Source organism: Eschrichtius robustus, chromosome 14 (genome assembly GCF_028021215.1).
Source record: "Eschrichtius robustus isolate mEscRob2 chromosome 14, mEscRob2.pri, whole genome shotgun sequence".
In the NCBI taxonomy this organism is placed as follows: domain Eukaryota; kingdom Metazoa; phylum Chordata; class Mammalia; order Artiodactyla; family Eschrichtiidae; genus Eschrichtius; species Eschrichtius robustus.
Genome location: NC_090837.1, coordinates 41206879 through 41229426, shown reverse-complemented (window position 1 = coordinate 41229426; position 22548 = coordinate 41206879). Strand labels below are relative to the sequence as shown.

Genomic DNA, 22548 nt, shown 5'->3' with positions numbered 1-22548 from the left:
GGTGCTTGGTCTCTCCTGTGTGCCATACAAAGGTTGTTTTCCATGTGTGCCAGGACTTGCAAAACTTGGGAAGCACTGCTTTAGACACATAAGATGTTTTCTTCAGATGGAGTTAAAATCTGCTGAGCTGTGATTCAAGCATATTTTAGTCATCCCCTCCCCCCCGCCCAGTTTGAGAACCATGAAAACACTTGTCAAAACAGAAAAAAACATCAAAATTCTGTAAAAGCAAAGTTATTGTCTCTGTGGACTTAATGATGTTCAACAAAAAGATATTTCCAGAGACAGAGCTGAAGGCATTAAAAGAGGGGAGTTGGGGATCGTGGTGTAGCTGTGTAGTGGAATAGTCCTCAGCAGTGAAAAGGAGAGAACTGCTCATACTTGCAGCAACATGAATGAATCTGAAAAACATTATACTGAGTGAAAGAAGCCAGACACAAAGGAGTACACTCTGCACGATTCCACTTATTTGAAGTTCAAGAGCAGACAAACCTGAAGCATAAGTTACAGAAGTCAGAGCAGTGGTTTGCAGGGAGAGTGAGGGGACCTGGGGGAAGGAGAGGAGAGAAATGCTCTATATCTTTATAGCGGTGCTGGTTACGTGGGGTGTACGTTTGTGACTATTCGTTGAACTCTACATTTAAAATTGATGTATATAATCTCTCAATAAAGTTAATTAAAAAAATTAGAGTTGGTAGGGTGTTAACTTTTCTAGTTATTTTCACGAACAGAACTATCAGCTACAGAGCCCTTGAATAACATCTGAAAATAAGATATGTTTAGATTATGATTAAACTTCTCTGCTTTTAAAAATGGTTGTTTACCTCCTGCGGGATTATCTCTAAAAAAAGAACTGTATTTCAAGGATACATAAGATATATAAATCTGTGGTGAGTGATTACATAAGAGTAAGCTATTTTTAGGTAGAAGCTTTGCAGCCATGATGAAGCAGGAGTGTGCTTAACAGAATCTCAGATCGGGTTCCTATAGTAGACGGCTGGGAGAGCCATGCGCGCTGCACTATAGGAGAGTACCTTGTAAGCATCATTTTGTGTTTGATGCAATGCAGATTTTTCACATTTGCGATTTTGATGCAGAAGTTTGCAAACATCATTTCCTAAATAGACACATTTAAAGATATTTTGCTAACTGTAAAATTATGAGAGATTTATGAAAGACACACACACACACACACACACACATATATATATATAGAAAATATAGAGCTATTTTCTATAAAGCATAGGGAAGAATATAAACATCAGAGCCCAGCAACCACTGGCAGGAGGTTTTGGTTTGTCTTAGTTTGTTTGTATTGGCAAATACACAAATACAGCAGACATTGCAGTTTGATATCCTGTGTTGTTTTCAGTAGTATCAGAGTATTTTTCTTTGTCATACATATTCTTCGAAAATATGTTTGTCTGAGTAAGAAATGTATTATTTTGACTCCCTTTTTCAGTAAGTGAGTGGTCTTTTCACTATGCCCTTACTATTGCTAAATATTCGTATTTTTTTATAGCTTTATTGAGGTTATAATTGACAGACAATAAATTGCACACATTTAAAATGTAGTTCAGTGAGTTTTGATGCATGTTTACATTGTAAAACCATCATCACTTTCAGGATTAGGAATATTTCTATTACTTCCAAAAGTTTATTCCTGCCTGTTGTGGTACCTCCTACTCTTCCTTCTACCCCCGTCCACAGGCAGCTATTGATTAGCTTTCTATCACTAATTAGTGCTCAGTAGGCACTTTCTAGAATTTTACATATATGGAATCATACTTTTTATGGGGGTGGAGGAGGTTCAGTTTCTTTAATAATTGTTTGCAGATTTATCCATGTTGTTGCTCGTAGTAATAGTTCATTCTTTTTTATTGCTGAATAGTGCTCCATTGTATGGCTGTACCACAGTTTATTTGCCTTTTGATGGACATTTGGATCGTATCCAGTTTTTGGCTACTGCAAGTTTTTGTGTGGACATAACCTTTCATTTCTCTTAGGTATCAGTAAATACTTAGGAGCAAATAGAATGCCTGTATCATATGGGGAATGTATATTCGTGGGGGCTTTTTTTGAGTTTGTTTTTTAATTTTAAAAAAATTATAGCGTTTATATAACGTAAAATTAACTGTTTTGAGCATAAGGTGCATTGGCATTTGGTAATTCACAATGTTGTGTAACCATCACTCTATCTACTTCCAAAACATTTTCATCCCCAAAAAGAACCCTGTATCCACTGAGCAGTCACTCCCCATCTCCACCCCTGCCCGCAGCCCGTAAAAACAACTAATCTGTGTTTTGTCTCTATGGATTTGCCTGTTTTGGGCATTTCTTACAAATGGAATCATTCAGTGTGTGAGCTGTAGTGTCTGGCTCCTTTAGCCTAATGTTTTCCAGCATCGTGTGCATTGTAGCATGTATCAGTACTTTATTTTAATGACTGAATAGTATTCCATTGTATATATACAACACATCTTACTCATTCATTCATTTATGGACATTTGGGTTGTTTTTACCTTTTGGCTATTGAGAATAGTGTTACTTTGAACACTTTTGTACAAGTATTTGTTTGAACATGTTTCAGTTTTTTGGGGTATATACCTAAGAGTGAATTTTCTGGGTCATATGGTACTTCTGTGTTTAGCTTTTTCTGAGGAACCACCAAACTGCTTTCCACAGCATCTGCACCATTTTACATTCCCACCATCAGGGCACAAGGGCTCTTTTTTTCCCCATCCTCACCAACACTTACTGTCCTAGTGGGTGTAAAGTGATACCTCATTGTTATGATTTGCATTCTTCTGATGACTAAAGATGTTGAGCCTCTTTTCATATACTTGTTGGCCATTTGTATATGTCTGGAGAAATGTCTGTTCAAGTTCTTTGCTCATTTTAAAATTGGGTTGGTTGTGTAAAAAATTTTGGTCAAAATAAATACTCCATCAGGACATTGCATTTATACACATACACAGTTTTTCCATAAAACATTTTTATTTAGTTATTTATTATTGAGAATATATCTTTGATACATTTTTCCCTTAGAGGTTCATTTAAAAAAAAAAACTAGTTCTTGTAGTTCATTATTCAAACATGGTTTAGCCGAGACATGTTCACAGCAGCTGTAATTTTCTGTAGGGCAAACATCCCACACTAAATTGTTTTTTCATATCTTCAGCAATTTTTTCTGTCTTACAGCAGTATTTTCTGACAAAGGAATATATCTTAGTTTTTCATCACACTATTTTCTGTCTACTATTTTTTTGTAATTTGAGAATAAGTATTTCCTCAAGTGATTTGTCTTTTCTATTAAAAACCATTAAAGGAGTTGCTAAACATTTTATTACATTTAGTGAAGAAATTGAAAGGGTAAAGCTCTGGACTGAATGTCATGTAACTTTAAACATCACTGAAGAAATTTGGGGAAGTTTATCTTCACCCTCTGGATGCTTAGCTTTTAAATGTTGAGACAAATGTCATGACTTCATGTGCTCATTAGTTTATATCTCAAGGCATAATAATAACCCATAAATAGAGGGTGACCTGCACACATCCATATTTCTATGTATATGTATCCACATCCATATTTCATATGGTCTTCTGGAGAACTGGCTTATTGTCATCTGATTACATGTGATCTGTTTTTAGCAGGGTAGCTGGCAGAGAGCTCTCACTGGCAGTAGAAGCCTTTGCTGTATTCCCTTTGTTCACTTTGTTAGCGTCATTAGTGTCTTCGATCTGGAGTTCCTTTGTGGTGCTCTTTACGTTATGGGTGTATTTTGTGAATTAACTGAAACTAGATGATATAGTCTGTAAGTCCTCGTAACCAAGCTCTCATGAACTGTAGTGCCTCACGATACCCTGGAAGCAGGTGCTTCTGTCAGCCTCTTAGTGGTCGTCTCCACTCTTCCCTGAAGTTATTGTGCATCCTGCACTTGACCCTTGACCAAGTGACCCGTGGACCACGTGGAGGCACCATTGTTAATCTGTATATATCACATCTGTATATATCACATCTGTATATGTAACATTTGGTCTAATATTTTTACAAAAGTAAATATAAAAGACTTTCTAATATTCCTATATCTCATGGGTACACACACTCCACTTTGGAGACTGTAAATGAAAGCAAGTAAAGAACCATTGAAAAGCTTAAAAGTAATGATGGGTTTGCATTTTAAATAGGTTTACTGGGCAGGAATGTGAAGTGTCTTTCTGTCTTTTTCTCCTTCTAGACTATAAACTCTCCAGGGATTAACCAGTCTCCTCTTCTGTTGATACTTTTTATCCCTAGCACTACCTTGAAATAATAGTACCTGCCCAGCAAATATTTAACTAAACTGATATTCTCCTGAATTGGCAATTCTTATCCAGAAGCCACATTAGAATAATTTGTGGAGTTTTTGAAAAAACATCACATGTATTAGCGTTAGTATTAGAATTGAACAACAACAACAAAAAACCCAAAGCCAAATAACGTGAGCTTAAGTTAGAGAATTTCTTTTTCACCTTAAAGAAGACAGGAGGTAGGCAGTCTGGGCCTGGTGTGGCAGTTTCAGGTGTCGGCGGCTTTTCCAAATACCAAAGTTTAGTCAGGAGGAAGGAAGCAAGCAAGCGAGCAAAAAATAGGAGTGTGCCCTTCCCTTTAAGGAGACCGGGTGGATTCCTTACATCACTTCCATTCTTGGCCAGAACTTAGTCATGTGACCACAGCTGCCAGAAAGACTGAGCAACAGTCTTTAAGACGGGAAGACTGAGCAATGGTCTTTAAGATGGGAAGACTGAGCAATAGTCTTTAAGATGGGAAGACTGAGCAATGGTGTTTAAGATGGGAAGACTGAGCAATGGTGTTTAAGATGGGAAGACTGAGCAATGGTGTTTAAGATGGGAAGACTGAGCAATGGTGTTTAAGATGGGAAGACTGAGCAATGGTGTTTAAGATGGGAAGACTGAGCAATGGTCTTTAAGATGGGAAGACTGAGCAATGGTCTTTAAGATGGGAAGACTGAGCAATGGTGTTTAAGATGGGAAGACTGAGCAGTGGTCTTTAAGATGGGAAGACTGAGCAGTGGTCTTTAAGATGGGAAGACTGAGCAATGGTCTTTAAGATGGAGGGCATTGTTAATCAACTATGCTCCAATATAAAATAAAAATTAAAAAAAGAAAAGATGGAGGGCAGTGTAGCCAGCTAACAAATTGGGGTTCTTACTAAGGAAGAAGAGGAGACTAGATATTGGGAGAAATCACAGTACATGGACCTCGTTCATTATTGTAAGTCCTGAGGCAGTAGGTCTGGGCTGAAACTGGGCATTCTGATTAAAAACCAAACCAAACCAACCCTATAGCTGCTCCACGTATACTCTTCACGATGGAGTATCTCAACTCTAAGCCAAGTTTGGAACGGAACAGATCTTAAAAGAAAATCCCTTCTCCTGGAGGGCATGGATTCAGCCAAGTTCCTAATCTACCTAACGATCTTGCCATTTTACAGTGATGCCATTCCTGACAGGGGTCCAAGGGATGGTTTTAACAAGTGCATTGCTGTAGTCCAGGTAACTGCCTGCCTTCCCTCATTTATCTGGTCCATCAGTCTAGTAACCCCATTCCCCCCAAAAGTGAGACCCTCTGCTTCTAAAATTCCTGATCGTGGATTGCCATCGACAGTGTTTAGGGTCTTATGGTTATTGGCAGCACCATGGGTTGGAAAGCTTGTGGGCTTTGGCGTTAAAAGATCTTGGCTTCAGGTTTTTATTCTTCTGCTAACCTTTGGCAAGTTACTTAAACTTTATGATCTTCAGTTTATACATACATGCATTCCTCATAGGGCGGTTAGGAAGATTTAATGAACTCTTAACAGTATGTAAAAGTGTCTTTTAAAATGCAAAGTGCTATGCATATACTTTATCAGTCATAGACATAGAAACAGCCCTGTGTAAGCAGAACCATTGTTTACACAAATGCTTAGGAAGTTAAGCCCTTTTTTTTTTGCTAGATGAACTCTCATACTGAAGTTAAGAATAGTGAGATTTTAAGAAACATTTTTGCTCAGGGTCGTGCACTTAAATTATTAGTTCTGGGATAAACTGTGAAATACTTGTTAATACTGGTTAAAGAGATTTTATCAAAAAAAGTTATTTTGCATTGCTTCAGTCCCCCTCTATTCTCTCCTATTACTATACACCCGAATGTTCTTCATTTTAAAATTCTGTTTCAAGACTTACTATTGAGCATGTCATATGCAACCATTCCAGGCACTTAGGGAATACAGTCATGAACAACTGTTTAATTGGAAGTTTGAGACATGATTAAAAGAATAGACTTTTTAAAATTTCAGAATCTTTATTGAGTAGGTTTATTTGGAATTTTACCATTTTCATATAGCCAACACTGATTTTTTACATTATATTGAAATTTGTTTGCCACGGTTTAATATATACCATTACGTGGCAGTTTAACATCCTGTTCTGTAATTTATGTGATACATAAAAACCTTTTGAAATTTTTAATACATTGTACTATAATCTAGAATAATTTGGAGATTATACATTGCTGTAGTAGTGCTCTTAGGAATATAATTCTGTAAGTGCTAACTTCCAGAATGTAAAATGTACATAGTTATGGAAATTGCACTTTATTGTAGTTGTTCCTTACGTGACTGTTACAATCAGTGTCAACTGATTCAGCTTTGCAATTGAAAGAGAAAATTATTATGAAATCTTACTTGTACCAAGTTATTTCATATGCCAGAACCATTGAGCAAGGGAGTGGACTTCATGTGTATTGAATCTACTGCTGGTAGCATACCATGGAAGTGAATGGTACTTCTGTTTCAGAAGACATATTTCTCTCTTCTGCTTCTTTTTTTAAAATGTAAAACCTCAACTTAGTCGCATTGTTGTTTGTATGTAGTATTATTCTCCCATTGATTTTATTTTTATGGGAGGTTATTTTTATTTTTTTAAATTAATTTTTATTGGAGTATGGTTGCTTTACAATGTTGTGTTAGCCTCCACTGCACAACAAAATGAATCAGCCATATACATACAGATATCCCCTCCCTTTTGGACTTCCCTCCCACTTAGGTTACCACACTGCATTAGGTAGAGTTCTCTGTGCTATATAGAATGTTCCCATCAGTTGTCTATTTTATACATAGTATCAATAATGTATATGTGTCAATCCCAGTCTCCCAATTCCTCCCTCTGTGGGAGGTTATTTTTAAATCAGACTGACAAAAATAACTATCAGATATTCTGGGTTTATATTGATTCTTCTAAGAATCACTAGCCCTTGCTTTTTAAACTCTCCGTTTATTTACCATATTTCTTAAGTGACTATTGGGCTCTGTCCTAGATATGGGAGTAGGGAGTTACCCCCAAATTCCTCCTTAACTTAAAATGTCTGAAGATACATCTGGGAGTAATTGATTTAACAGATTATTAGCAGAAACTGCAGTTTAACAAGCTCCACTGAGGTCATTTTACTTAGAGCATGTCAGTAAGTCAACAAGCAGATAGCACCCTCACCTTCATTCCCAAGGCAGAGCGGAGGGACAGAGAAGTATAGAGGTAATTCCCAGTGGGGTTTCCTTTTCTATTGGTTTGAGCCAGATTGAGGAAGATGGCAGTGCCAGTAAGAAAGGGGCATTTTTTTAACGGTGCCAGGAGCAAGCCACAGTCTACTGTGAGCAAAGGGAAAATTCTGGAACAGCTACCTTGTGTTGGGTTGACCAGATTAGTGTGAATGAGGCTTTGGAGGGCCTTGGATATAATCTCATTTTAAATCTCAGGGCAAACTTTTCAATGCTGTGTATAACGTTAAAGAGACTGGTAGCTTCTTACACATCACATGCCGGGACCTATAGGTTGAAGACCTCTGTTCCCTATTCTCTCTCGTTCTTATATGCACTGAGACAAAAGGAGCAACTAGAAGAAAACTTGGTTACACATACCTACCTATCTGCGTCCGGGCACGTACATGCTGCTCTTTCTCCTGCAGCTAAGGATTAGCTGTCCGTGCCCTTAGCAAAGGCCAACTGTGTGGATTAGAGCCCATCCTTTTTTTGCAAGCTCAAGAACATCATTCCAGCAGTTCTCTCCTTGCACTCCTACATCATCAATTTCCTCTCTGTTGAATCTTTCCCATCGATGTAGAAACATGCTGGGTTGTCTTTCATAATAAAGCCTATTGACCCCCACACCCCCTTCCAGCAATTGCCCCAATTTTCTCCTTTCCTTTTTTAGCAAAAAGAATAGGCTGTACTTGCCTTTTCCAGGTTTCCTTCTCTCATTTCTACTGACCCACTCCCGTCATGCCTTTGCCTTCAGCCTTCTCTCAACGCTCCACTGAGCCTGTCCTTGTCAAGGTCACCATTGACCTCATCACTAAATCCAGAGGGTTTTTCTTACTTCTCGTATTATTTGATCCATTATCAGTGTTTGACATATTTAATCACTCGTTCCTCCTTCAAGTACTTTATTTAGGCTTCCAGGATACCACACACTTCTGAGTTTCCTTCTGTCTCTCCTCTCTTTTTTTGTTTCCTTTGCTGGTTCTTTCTTGTCTCTCCCATCAGAAGGAAATCTCAGTCCTTGGATTTCTTCCTGTGTCTGTCTCACCTTCTCCCTTAGTGACTCTATCTAGTCTTACAGCTTAAAACATAATCTCTTTGCAGAGGACTCCCAGAGTTATATCTCTAGCCTGGACCTCTTCCCTGAAGACCTGATTTGGTTATCTAATTGTCTACATGACATCTGCGTGAACGTCTGATGGTAACTCTCATGTATGAGTTCCTGATTGTCCTGGTCCTGCAGTCTTCCTGCATTGGGTAATGGTGACGCTATCTTTAGTTGCTCAGGGCAGAACTATGGAGTCATCCTTGATTCCTCTCTTCTCTCGCATCCCATAGATGTGCCTTCAGAATACATCCAGAATCTGACTACATCTCATCACCTCCATTGCTGTTACCCATCTCTTATCTGGATTGTTGCAGTAGACTCTTAGGGATCTTTTTGATTCTGAGCTTGACCTTCCCCCCAGGTCTCTTCTTCAGCTTATCAGTCAAAGACATTGTGTTAAAATGTAAATCAAATAATGTTACTTCTCTGCTCAAAACCATGCAGTGGCTCCTCTTGTCAGTCAGTCAAAGCCAGAGCTCCTACAGTGGTCTGCAAGCTCTCTGCAGTCCCCCTCCCACCACAGCCTCCTTGCACATCCTACCTCATCTCCATTTCCTCCTATCAGACACATCTGCTTGGCCACTGAGGCTTATTTATAGTTAAATAAGTGTCTTTCTTAGTGAGAGGAAGGACTGAAAGAAAAGGCTTCAGGAACATAAGGAAATGTGTACAGTTGAAAAGGCATTGATGGGATGGCATAGAAGAAGGGCATTAGAGTCAGCGAAACCCTAAAAGTTAATGTGTGCAAGGGTGCTTTGTAAATCTGTAAAACAAAGCAAATGTATACTATCCAGTCATGAGGATATGTTTCCATACTTGATCATGCCTGAGACATGGGATCAGATCTCGATTGTCGTGCACCCTGGGGGTGAGAGTGTGATTCAGCCTGGCTGTGAACCTGGAATAATGTGTGCTTGCTTTCACATGAGAGCTGCCCCGCCCAGAGCAGTGCTGTCATCCTCTACGAGCAGAAGAGCCCTTACCAGCTGTAAATGACCAGGACCACTTTCCAACAGCTGTGTGGCAGTAGCAGGGAAAAGTCAGCCTATTGTTGGTCCTCTAACCACGGAAATAAGTGCCAATGCAATTCCTTATCTAAGAAATAAAATTAGATGTTTTTTAATTCAAGATGTAGTATTTCGGTCATAAGCCAATATGTTCTTTGTTACAGCCACACATCCAGTAACAAAGAAGAAAGGAGAAAGGCTAATGCTGTTGAACTGACCGGAGTGTAGCCAGTTGAAAGAGCTTAACTAGATTGATCATCAGGGCCAGAATGTCACGTAACCTGTAATTGGATAATTGGCCACAGTGTTCTCTGAATACTAATCACTTACTCCCGCTTAGTGGTGTGTCTTTGCCAGATTTCATCATTGTCTCTGCCTGATTTAACCTCTCAGAAACATAGGTAAGTAATAGGGTGCTTTATAGAAGGAGAGAGCCGATGCAATGTGTATTCACTGGCTAGCACAAGACTTTTTAAAACGCTGAATTCTTTTGCTGACATCCATTCACTGACGGAGTGAAGAACACTTTGGAAGTATTCATTGTGCATTTCACCCACCAGCATGAAATGGAGTAAGATGAAAGGGGGTCATGTTGAAGTGATGCGAGGAGATTACTGGAAAGGCTTGAATTTGCATTAGTCTTAAGGGGCCACAGACACAGAGCAATGTGTCTATTAAGAATAATTAATAATGTGTAACTATTAAATGTATGGTGGTTCCGTCCTTAAGTTGTTCCTAATAAAAAGGTTGGCATTTATGTTTACTTGGTTATATGTTGATTTTTGTTGTGGCAGAGTGGCTGAGGGCATAGATTTTATATGTGAGTTTGAAGAATTCACATACCCTATGCTAGAAATGGCCTAATGTAATTACAGACGTGCTGGGCTTCACTGATTTTGTGAAGGAAGGAAGTTCTTTGTTCCCTTAATAACAACTAAGGTAGTTACAGTTTGAGGATTTAAAAAACCATAGTCATATGCATGTATCAGTGCAAGTATTGATACACAGAAAAGTGAAGCACTGTGCCTGGAATCTCAGAGAGGGATTGCATAAAGGTACTGTTTCTGTTCCAACATAACTTCTAAGCTGGCAAATGAGAATTCGGAGACAGAGTTGAAAAGTAAGATGAAGATTTTATGCATAAGTTATCTAAGAACCTATTGAGAAATAGGTGGCGCTGCTAGAGTTCTTTCGTTTGTTTGTTTTTTAATTTGAAGACCACTGTGTTGAAGCCACCAATTAGATTATTCGACAGCGGTAGAATCCCAGAAGTTCCTTATGCAGAACTTGCACTCTGCATCACTTGATGAGTAGTTCTACACTAAACTTCCAGTACAGAATATCCCCTAAGTGTTTCTGAAATACTGAGATTGTAATAGATTTGGAATTACATTGTTCCAGTTGACTGTTCCAGTTGATTGATTTAGTTGACCAAAAAGCATCAACGGCAGTTAAGTATGTTCTTAGACGCTTCTTTAAAGCAACGAGAGAGCGCTTTACTAGTGCAGTTTTTGTGACACACCTACTCTCAGCTACATCACTTTACAGGATGGGGAGGTATTGCCATTTGGTGGGAAGTTTGAGGGTAAGGTACCTTCAGTACAGAAGATCCTGTTATGCTTGAAATTAATACAAGTGCCCTCAGATCAACTGACAGATAAAAACAAGGTGAGAAACAGGACTGTAGGTAGGGCCTCTTCTCTCCCTTCTGCTCCCACGCCTTTCCCTCCTTCTCTGAAGAACAGGTGAGAGCAGATGTCGAGGTGGCAGAACTGCAGGGATGCTTACTTTAAATGGTTAAAGGATCAGGATTTTGAGTATGGTTTTGTTGAGGGAACTCGATATTTTGGGGCCTCGATCATTTATTTTGCCACTTTTCTGAAATCAAGATGAATTTAGGTACTGAAACTTACGTATTTGTTAACCAGAAGACATAATTTAGTTGATTCTTACATGGAAAGGTACAGTGTCAACAGCACATTTGCATTTTGATACTTGAACAGCTAAAAAAAAATAAAGCTAAAGGGAGAGGGGTGGGCAGGTGTAAAAGAGTTTGGATCTTCCTGCAGTGGTGTTTTTGGAATCTACAGCAGTGCTGATCTTTTCCATTCAAAGAAGGGTTCATTTTGGATATTGTGATGAATTTTGTAGGCCTTGTTTATAGGTAAATGAGCTGTTTAACATATCAAGTGGAGGAAGAACAGTTTGTTTTTTTCTTTTGGTCTAGGTTGACTTCAGCCATAGTAAAAGTATTTCCTCCTTGGAGATAAAATTTTAGATTATAGGAATATTTGCAATTCCTTAAAAATTATAATTATATAAATATTTAATTTTTTTCTGTTCTGCATGTCTTTTCTGCTCGTTAGTGCTTACCATTTATTGCAATTTTTATTTCATTATTGCAGTTCTAATAAGAATAACCTCGTTACTGTAATGATAGTAAATACTAAGATGCCTTGAGGACTGGAACTATTCCCAAGATAATGAAGCTTTAACCCTATTTTTGTTACAAACTTAGCATTTTGGTAGAACTGTATTTTAAGTCATACCCGGGATTCTTGGAGTGTTGTACCTAACGCGTGGCTGTGAAGTCAGAACGTAGAGGGAGCTGCTGCGTCCTTGGGGACCAAGGGGAGGAGACTGAGAGGGATGCCAGGAAGTGGGAGGCGAGGTTCAGCAGAGAGCAGCTGGGAGCAGCGGTGAGAGATTCGCCAGCTCCAAGACCCAGGAGCAGACGTTTTGACCAAGAGGAGGTTTCAGAGGTCACCCCATCTAGTGCCTTTCAAACTGTTGGAACAGCCCCTGGCTTTGGGCCTGGAGGGGAAAGTCAAAGAGGCTCCTGATCGAGACCTGGCATCATCCTGTGCAGTTCTGCTTCCTGGAACATCTGTTTTATGTGTTGAGATTACATTTGAGAGATAGGTTGAGCTGCTAGAGTTTTTTTGTTTGTTTGTTTTTTAATTTGAAGACCATTGTGTTGAAGCCACCAATTAGATTATTCGACAGCAGTAGAATCCCAGTTTTGTAGGGGAGGAAGCAGGCACAGGAAACTTCTGAGATTACCAGCTCCTCAGGCTCCTGCCTAAAGCGCCACGTGGCATGGACATATATACACTACCAAACGTAAAATAGATCGCTAGTGGGAAGCAGCCGCATAGCACAGGGAGATCAGCTCCGTGCTTTGTGACCACCTAGAGGGGTGGGATAGGGAGGGTGGGAGGGAGGGAGATGCAAGAGGGAAGAGATATGGGAACATAAGTATATGTATAACTGATTCACTTTGTTATAAAGCAGAAACTAACACAACATTGTAAAGCAATTATACTCCAATAAAGATGTTAAGAAAATAAAAAAATAAAAAAATAAAGTGCCACGTGGGCTCTAGAAGTTGAGGGAGATAACGGAATAGTTGTGTTTTTCAGAGTTCTGATACAAGGATAGGTGAAACTGTTCATACCGAATCTAGTACCTGCTGTTTTACATGAGAATTAGGTTACTTACATTTTATATGGTTTTAGTTAACTGCAAATTCAGATGCTATTGAATTAGATAGGAAGAACAGATTGTATTTTCAAAGGATTAAGGCTTCGCTTTCTCTGTAATCTATTATTTATTTTGCATACTAGATTCAAGGTAAAATATGGAACCAGAATCAAAATATGTAATTGAAAAATGGCAATTAAAATGTCATTACCTGGCCTCTTGTTTCCCCTCATTTGATATACCAACTATTTTGGAGGTGAACTGGAGGATTATGTCTTATGCTTTGATGTGGTACACATTTTAATATCTACAATGGTTTCAATTCTTTATTTTGTTCAAAAACTGGTTTCTTAATTTCATGATTAATGTTGAACGAAATATCCTCTATTAAAAATTTTCTATGATTTTCAAATTGGCTAATGTCCTTATACTAGGATCCTGATCATTTGAGCTGCGTTTGTTTGCTAGTTCTTAATCTATTTTCATTAGCTGGCAGTGTTGTGAGAAAAGGCCCCACGGGAAGAACAGAATTAGCTTAGTAATTTTGCTCATTCATCCATGTGTATGTAGCACGACTGTTTTCATTCCTGATGTTGCAATTGAAGTGGATCTGAAGCGAATAATTTTCATAACCTTTTGAGTAAGTCTATATCTCCTGTCATTCTGAAGCCTTTTTTGTATATCTGTTTTCTTCCAGGTGAGGAATTTTAAATTGGAACAGGAACAAGAAAAAAACAAAATTTTGTCAGAAGCGCTGGCGACTCTAGCCACTGAACATCATGAATTAGAGCAGTCTCTGGTTAAAGGCTCCCCACCTCTCAGCATCCTTAGTGAGGACGAGTTCTATGATGCGCTATCAGGTAATTCTAGAACCCTGCCGTCTGTGTTGTTGGTAATTCACAGTTGACCACCTAAATGTCTTCTTAGGGTGGATGTCACCTTGAGTTGCCTGAAATAAACAGATGGAAATGTATCACTTCAGCTCCCCAGATGACCTACTTTTTGTGTGACATTATTAAGGCAGAAGCCCAAAAGTTTGAAATGAAAGTCATCACTGAGTCTGCCTTTGTTGACGGCGTATGCTGTGCTGGGGCCAGAGTGCTGTGAATCTGGTTTGTTCCTTTATTCGATGACTGTTAAATACCTCCTGGTGCAAGGTGCTATTATATGTTAAAGGATAGAGAGATGGATAGTTTCTATTCTCAGAGAGGTCTAAGAGTAAAGGACACAGGTAAGAAACAGTTGGTTACAGTATGGTATGCTGTGTGCCAAAGGAGAGGTGAGACATGGTGTAGCTGGAACAGAGAAAAAGGAAGAGCTTAACTTGGCCTCAGAGCTACATGCCTCAGAGCAGCGTAGCATACTGGCAGCGAGTAGGGACTCCAGAGTCAGATTCCCTGAATTGGAATCCTGCCTCTGACACTGGTCAGCTGTGCGACCGTGGGTAAGTTCCATGACCTTTCTGGTTCTCAGCTTTCACATATTTAAAATGGGGATAATTATAGTTTCCATTTCAGTGGGTTGAGTCAGGATTAAGTGGCTTCGTCTGTGTAAGTAGTGTTTCGGACAGTGCCTGACAGGTACCACGTGTTCAAAAAATGGGAGATGTGTGTGGAGAGGTGAGAATGACTTTTGAGAGGAGGTACTGCTAAGTAGTTTTGATTTTTTTTAGGAACTTCCTTCAGAATTTTGAGGTACATGTGGGCGGGGTCATGGAAGCAAACCTGGGAGGGGGTGGTTGGAGATCAGCGAGATGGAAAACAGTTCTTTTATGCGAAGAAATTATGTGCTTATCTAAGTAGATGAACATATACAATTATTGGGTCTCACAAAACTGGACCATGGAAGCAGGAGACCTCAGTGGATATGGAGTTAAAGGGTCAAATTAATGATAGGAAATGAAAAGAAGCACAGTGAGAGGTTGTAGAAATGAGAACTAAAGAAGATGAGGTTAAGGAAGTTAACATGGTGTGATGATATAGGACAAGAAAAATGATGTTGGTGGATATACAGAGAAGAGATTCATTATAGAAGATAAACAGCACATAGGAACATTAATTTTAGAAGTGTGACATGATCAAAAGAAACGGAAAAGCTAATTCTAATAGCCAGATTTGGGAATAATTAGAGAAAGGATTGTAATGACTATGATGATGGCAATTAGATGTGGTATTTGTGAAAATAGTGAGTCAGATTGAGAAGAGAAAGTAGAGATCCGATGTGAAAGCAGTGGAATGAGTGGCAGAGGTAAAGGAAGCATTTAACCTGATTGACGGAGGAGGGAGGGGAGGGTGAAGGACACTTGAGGCTGCTGGCATTTCTTCACATCTACCCTCTGCCACGTCCAGTCCTGTTACCGCCTGTATTCCTTCTGTTTGGGGCATCCAAAAAGGAAAGCTACCGGACAGATTATTGGATTAAATGCAAAGAGGTCTGAATGTAAAAGAACCTAGACACTTCAGCTGCCCATCTTTGCTGTCCTTTTAAAAAACAAAGGAAAAAATTAAATTTTTATTTTAAGAAAGGTATTTGTTATAAATAATTCAATGTAAAAGTACGTATAGTGCCCAGTGAAAATTTCCCTTCATCCCTTACCCTAATTATGCACTCTTCCTCAGAGATTCTTATTAACAGCTTGATAGATTCTCTTCCAGACCTTTCTAAAGCATTCGCATGGATATATGCATGTGTACGTATGGGGTTTTTAAAGAATCATGAATGGAAGTAGCTGTATAATTGTTCTAGGTCTGCTTTTTCATGTAACAGTGTATCTTGGAAATCTTTCCCATCAGTGTTACAACTCTAGCTTATTCTTTTTAAAGGTTGCATGAAAGTCAGTGATATGATTTAGCAGAGTTTTCTTAGTTATTCTCTTCTTGATAGACATTTAGCAGCTACTGTCATCTTTCTGCTTCTCAGTCATATTTTCACATTTATTTCCACAGTCGTCTCCTCTGGGAGAAGGCGATAAGAAGAACTACAGTCCCTGGGTCAGGATTGGCAAATGAATTTCATCTCAAGTGCCAATTCAGATTGCTTTGCAGTCAGTACCGACTGCTTGATGGGTTGCTGTGTTGAGAAGGATCCCGAGGCTGAGTTCAGTGCCTAGCTTAGCCAGCATGTTCCACTGTGGCTAGAGATAAGGAGCTAGAGGGACAGGTGCCTTGAGTTTGCTCGTCCCTGCCCTGAATGACCCACCTGAGTTTTATTATATTTGCCTGAACATAGTAGCTTTTCTTTGGCCACTCCTACTATTTCCTACTACAAATCTTGGGAATCATTTGGTACAATGTAAAACTGTATTAAAATTACGGGTCAGATGCCCAGGGTTGAAGTGTTGCGCTGCTGATGACCTAGCCACGTAATTCACTGAGATCATAAAAGCCTTCATTTGGGAATGACTTCATCTTCTCACTGCAGTCTACACATTAACCTCCATTCCCATTTCCTCTTTCTCTTCTGTTACAAAAGAAGTGTCCCCTTTTCATTAAGGCCATTCCCTCCTGATTTGTTCTGGTACCCATCTCCTTGTGCCTTCTCCAGAACTTTTGTTTAGTTATTGCTTCTTTCATCTACAGTTTCTTTTTTTTTTCTCCCAATTTTATTGAGAAATAATTGACTTACAGCACTGCATAAGTTTAAGGTGTCCAGCATAATGATGTGACTTACACACATCATGAAATGATTATCACAAGAAGTTTAGTGACCATCCATCATCTCATATAGATACGAAATAGAAAAAAATTTTTTCCTTGTGATGAGACTTCTTAGGATTTAACTTTCTTAACTTTCATGTATAACATACAGCAGTGTTGATTATATTTACCATGTTCTACATTACATCCCTAGTACTTATTTATCTTATAACTGGAAGTTTGTACCTTTTGAAACTACCTTCATCCATTCCCCCTCTCCCCACTCCCCACCTCTGGTAACCAAGAATCTCATCTTTTTCTGTGGGTTTTTAAATTTGTTTTTGAAGTATAATTGACCTGTAACACTACGTTAGTTCCTGTTACACAACATAGTTATTCAATATTTCTGTACATTTAAAAATGATCCCCATAAGTCTAGGCATCTGGAAGTTTGTACCTCTTAATCTCCCTCACCTATCTCTGTCAATACCACATTATCTTAAATGCTAACTTAAAATTCCTGTAATAGTTTCCTATCGCTGCCATAACAAATGACCACAAATGTAGTGGCTTAAGTAATGCAGATTCATTCTCTGAGCTCTGGAGGTCGGAAGTCCTGCAGTCAAGGTGTTGGCAGGTCTTTGTTCCCTCTGGAGGCTCTAGGAGAGAATCTGCCTTCTCGCCTTTCTAGCTTCTAGAGACCACCTGCCTTCCTTGGCTCAAGGCCCCGTCCTCCACCTTCACAGCCAGCAGTTTGGCATCTTCCGTTCTCTCTGACTCTGACCTTCCTTCCTCCCTTTTATAAGGACCATAGCAATCACAGTGGACCCACTCAGATAATCCAGGGTAACCTCCCCATGTCAGGGGCCTTAACTCAGTCACACCTTCAGAGTCCTTTTACTGTGGAAGGTAACACATCCGCAGGTTCCACAGAGACTAGGACGGCCGTCACTGGGGGCCATTGTTCTGACTACCACAGTTCCCAAATTTATTTCTCCAGCCCTAACCTCTTGTGAGAGACTTATATACTCAGCTGTTAGCTGGATAATTAAAAGATGAGTTCTTGATCTTCCTCCTAGGTCTTCTTCCTCCTAGGTCTTCTTCCTCCTGGAGTTTGCTTCATTTTAGTAAATGGCACCTCTTTCCTTTCCTAAAGCTGTAAACCTGGGAGTAATTCATGGCATTCATGTGCCAACTCCATGAAACGCAGACCAGGGTCTGTCCAGTCTACCTTCGCGACATTCTTTGAATCCATCTATTAATATGTTCTGTTACTAGAGGGTGCTGGTTAAAAGTGCAGGTGCTGCAGCTGGAAGGCTGTTGATAAGTGATGGCTCTACCAATTCCTGTACCCGTTGGGAAATGATTTCACTTTACTGTGCCTCATTTCTTCATCTGCAAGTAGGTCATAGGATTATTGGGAGGAATAAACTAATAAATATTTGTACTTAAAACAGTGCCTGGCACACTAAGGGGCTGCCCATTGTTCGCTCGCAGTACTGTCACCTGCGCTGCACCCGCTCTTGTCCAGCCTCTTAACTGGTCACTGTGCTTCCAGCCTTGCCTTATTGAGGTTCACGCCGTATACACCACCCACACTGATGCTGTGTAGACAATCACATCATCGCATTCCCCAGCCTAGGATCCTTCAGTGGCTCTTCACTGCACCTAGAGTAAAATCCAGACTCCCTAGCGGGCCTTCAAGGCTCCTGACGTGGCCCACACCCTGCCTGTCCCTTGTTCGTTCACTCGCTGGGCTCCAGCCACACCGGGCCTCCTCCATCCTCACAACGCAGCAGTGACAGAGGCTATTGGGTCAGAGGTAAGAGAGAACAAGAACAAGTATACAAACCTGTATTTCATTTAAAGCTTTTTTTTAATTGCTGAATCAGAATAATAGATTAAATCAAGCCTATCCTAATATCAGTATTTAAAAGATGTGAGAAAAAGGTTTTTAAAGATACTTCTCTTAAAATATTTCTAAGTTATTTTCAGGAAATGCTTAAACTGCTTTTTTAAAGTCGGTTACAACTTGTTTTACTTCCTTTAAAATTAAGTCCATGTGACTTCCTGATTTCCCTTTAAAATTTTTTTTAGATAAGCAGGATCAATGAAAATCTCATACAGTGGGTGAGACAAAACTTGATATAAGCCTACAGTGTAGTGTATTTTTTTCTAGCCCCATGGGATCTTTTGATTACTTAAATTTTTTTCCAGTATGCTCAATGACTTAAGATTTCATAAAATTCCGTAAAGCAAACAGATTCTTTCTCACAATTTGGTTGAATTCCATTGTGTAACATGATTAGAAGGAACTAAATCTAACGAAGCATCACATCTTGTCCTCATTGTGTGTGTGTGTTTAAGGAATGAAATGGTTAAATCGAGTGAGGTTTCTGATATTACTACCTGTGAGTGAGCACTTGCTGGGAAAAGGGCTAAACCTTCATGCGTGTTAAAGCAAAAGATTTAATGAGAAACTAGAGCCTAACTAGTTCTGTGGAGAAATTCCATTTAGCCAGCAAGTAAAGTACAGAAATATGTAGAAGGTACCACTTTAGGGAAGAATAAAGCAGCTCCTTCTACACGTTCCTTCCATCGTTCTGCCCTTTCCATTTCACCCTCACTTGATGCTACCCCCTTCTCCTACCAAAGCTCTCAGATATCTCTAAATTATCAGCTCTCCTGGGTAGCCTTTCCTGACTCCCCCAGGCAGAATTAATTGTTTCTTCTTTTGTGTTCCTTCAGTTTACACCTCTTTCATAGCCCTTTGGTTATATTGTGCTTGTCTCTGTATGATGGTAGAGACCCTATCTATTTATATTCCTGAGGTACTTAGCATAGACTCAGAGTTGCTCTCTAAATGTTTGTTGAATGCAGGTTGTTGAACAAATGTCATTGATATTTCTGTCCTCCCTAAAAATATGTTGGTTTTCAGTAAAGAGCACAAAAGAATCAGTAACACTTGCGAATTTCACATGGTCTGCATGCGCCACTTTGGATGCTATGTGGAAGAGGAGGGGTGGGTGACAGAGGAGTGAGCTGGGATGAGATGTTATTAAAAGACAAAATTTGTTCTTGAGGAATTTATGATCAAGTTGGAGGTATGAGACTGGCTCCCGGTGTGGGGGGGGGGGCGGGAAATGAAAAAGTAGCTAAGGGGGAGAAAATTAAAGGTGCTTGGCTTTATGAATGTCCAGTAATTTCCTAAGACATTATTTTTGAAACGGTTACCAGTTTTGTTACCAGTTAAATAACTTAATGGCTGTTATTCTTTAGTACTGGTCTGAGATAGCAGTTTCACTAAAATTCCTGCCTTTTGAATTTTAAAACTTCAAAATGTATTGTCTTTCTTACTGTCTGTTCATTTTCCTTTTTAGAAACATGTTGAGATCAGTTGTGCAAGAAAGGCTTTCTCACTAGGTTTTCCTCTTAATGCTATTTTGGTTAAAATGTGCATGAATAATGCATACAAATCCAATAGTGTAGATTGGTAAAACCAGTAGAAAGTTATGTCACGAAATTGAAGCCAGCTTTAGCATTTCTCAGCAGTTGCAAGAGTAGGTGCTCACGTCTTTTTAAATCAAAGGTTTTAGAATGGAAAGTTAAAATAACGACTTTGGTTTTGTCTGGAGGAGAGTAACATAGGAAGTTATGACCCATGTGAAATAATGTTTAATCCAATAAATACAACTGGTAATAGCTGAGAAAGAAATGACATCTCTGCTGACAGTTCACATAGAAGACGCAGGATTTGACCAAGGTGGTCAGAGGTATTGGCAGGAAAGCCGAAGAGCACCGTGACCTTTTAGTAAAGGCTGCGCTCTGTTCTTTATGTTTCCAAGCCCCATGTCCTCTTCTACAGTTTAGTTTTGAAATAACCTGTACAGTTCTTATCTGGGCCTTTTCTGTGAGTCTTTACTCTTGTCTGGACCTGCCTAGGGCTTGGAGATCTCGCCCTCCTCTGTATTCCCAGCACTTTTTTCTCTGGTCCTTTTTTTTTTTTTTTTTTTTTTTGACGATTAGCCATACTACCTTGTTCTTGCCCTTTGTCTTGTTACATAACTTTTTGTGTCTTTCTTCCTCATCTTCCCCCAAGCCCTGCATTTCCCTTAAGGACAGAGACCTTGTTGTCTTAACTTTTGTATTTCCTCTGTTGCCCAGTACAAAACACGTTCATTGGTTGATATGATGTGCAGCAAATTAAGTACCACAGAGTATGGCTGTTATTAAACACCTTCTGTATGTAATATGGTACAACACTTTGGAGAACATCTAAGTGGTGCCAGGGGCTCTTATTCTTGTTTTGTGTTTATAACATTAAAAAATCATCCAGCAGCTTACTCGTATATGAATTGTAGGTGAATGTAATTTATCCTTTAGGTTTCAGGTTAATCTTTTGGGAGACTAATGTCTCCATTAAAACATTCACTGTAAAACCATGTGCATTTTATACTATCCTTAGCATTGAGAGCATGTCCTTAACCAGACACACTTACCCAGTGCTCACTGTGTGCAGTGCTTTGCCAGGCATGGCACGACCAAGGGAAACAAGATCCAGTCCCTGAATCAGGGTTTCGTAGTCAGTCCAGAGGAAAAGGCTGGGCATGGAAAGATGGGCACAGTGTGATGTGAAAAGGGTCTGGGCCTCCAGCCCACCGGAGCTACTCACTCCCGAGATCAGCCCCCGGAGTTTGCCATTCTCAGTGACTATATCTACGCCGTCATCTCAGTTTTATACATCCCGCAATCTAACCACTGTCTCCTGTCTTTCAACCCATTCTCTTAAAAACCCTGATCCCAACATTTCTTTGACCAACCACAGTGTCTTCTCCATGTTTTCAGTGTTCCTCCCTCCACTCGTGTCCTCATTCCCTCCTTACCAGCTCAGATGGCGTGGGCTGTCATAGAATCGCCCCCCTGCCTTTCTCTCCCTGCACTGTGCTCACCCAGCCCATCCCTCCCCTCCTTCCTGACCGGTCCTCAAGTGACTGGCCACGCTGGCAGCTCTTGCTTGAGACCCACAGCTGTTTAATTTCTGTGGTGCCCTTTTGCTGCCCAGGAGTCCTACTCCATTTCTCTAGTCAGTTTCTTTTACATGCTTATTTCATACTTTTCTCCCTTAAAATTTCTAATACCTTCATCCTCTGTCCTGCTCCATCGGAGGACATTATTTATGTCACTGAGAAACTCCTCATGTTTCCACTCACACACCTGGCTGTGTACATGTGTGGACATATTCTGCTTTCTCTACATCGAAGAATGTTATGTCCCTAACTGACGCCAACCCCTCCGTATGTGCCTGGGATCCCAATGCCTCTGACCTACATCAGGACATTAATGTAGCTCCTTCTCTCTCCCAGGTAATCAGTTATTCCTGATGCCCATCAGCTATCTTATCTTTCAGAATGCTGTATCTTATACAAATACCTTTGATCCACATCACTTTCCTCTCCTAGAATTCTTTCTTGAACAGCCTCTATATGTTTATTCTCACGATTCCCCTGCAGCCGCTCTTGACTAAATCACCGCTGTCACATACTCAGCTGCCTAATTGAGTGGTCCTCTCTCCGTTCGCATCTTTGTCGACCTTTCATCAGCACTTAAAGTTGTTGATTCCTCCTTCCTTCATGGAACACTTTCTTTACTTGGTTTCCAGAGTACCAGTCTCTTTTGATTTTACTTCGCAGTTCCCTTTGCTTGTCGTGTTGTGTCCTTCTGACTTTAGACGTTCGCGTGTCT

The 22548-nt window shown here is 39.8% G+C and overlaps 1 protein-coding gene across 6 annotated transcripts in view; it reads left to right on the top strand.

Moving 5' to 3' along the window:
* OSBPL1A (oxysterol binding protein like 1A) overlaps positions 1-22548 on the top strand; it is a 246807-nt gene that overhangs the window by 130675 nt on the left and 93584 nt on the right. For all 6 annotated transcript variants that reach the window (XM_068562862.1, XM_068562861.1, XM_068562863.1 and 3 more), the window contains one exon: positions 13869-14031. In XM_068562862.1, coding sequence (XP_068418963.1) covers positions 13869-14031 — 163 coding nt within the window. The remainder of the gene's footprint in view (positions 1-13868; positions 14032-22548) is intronic.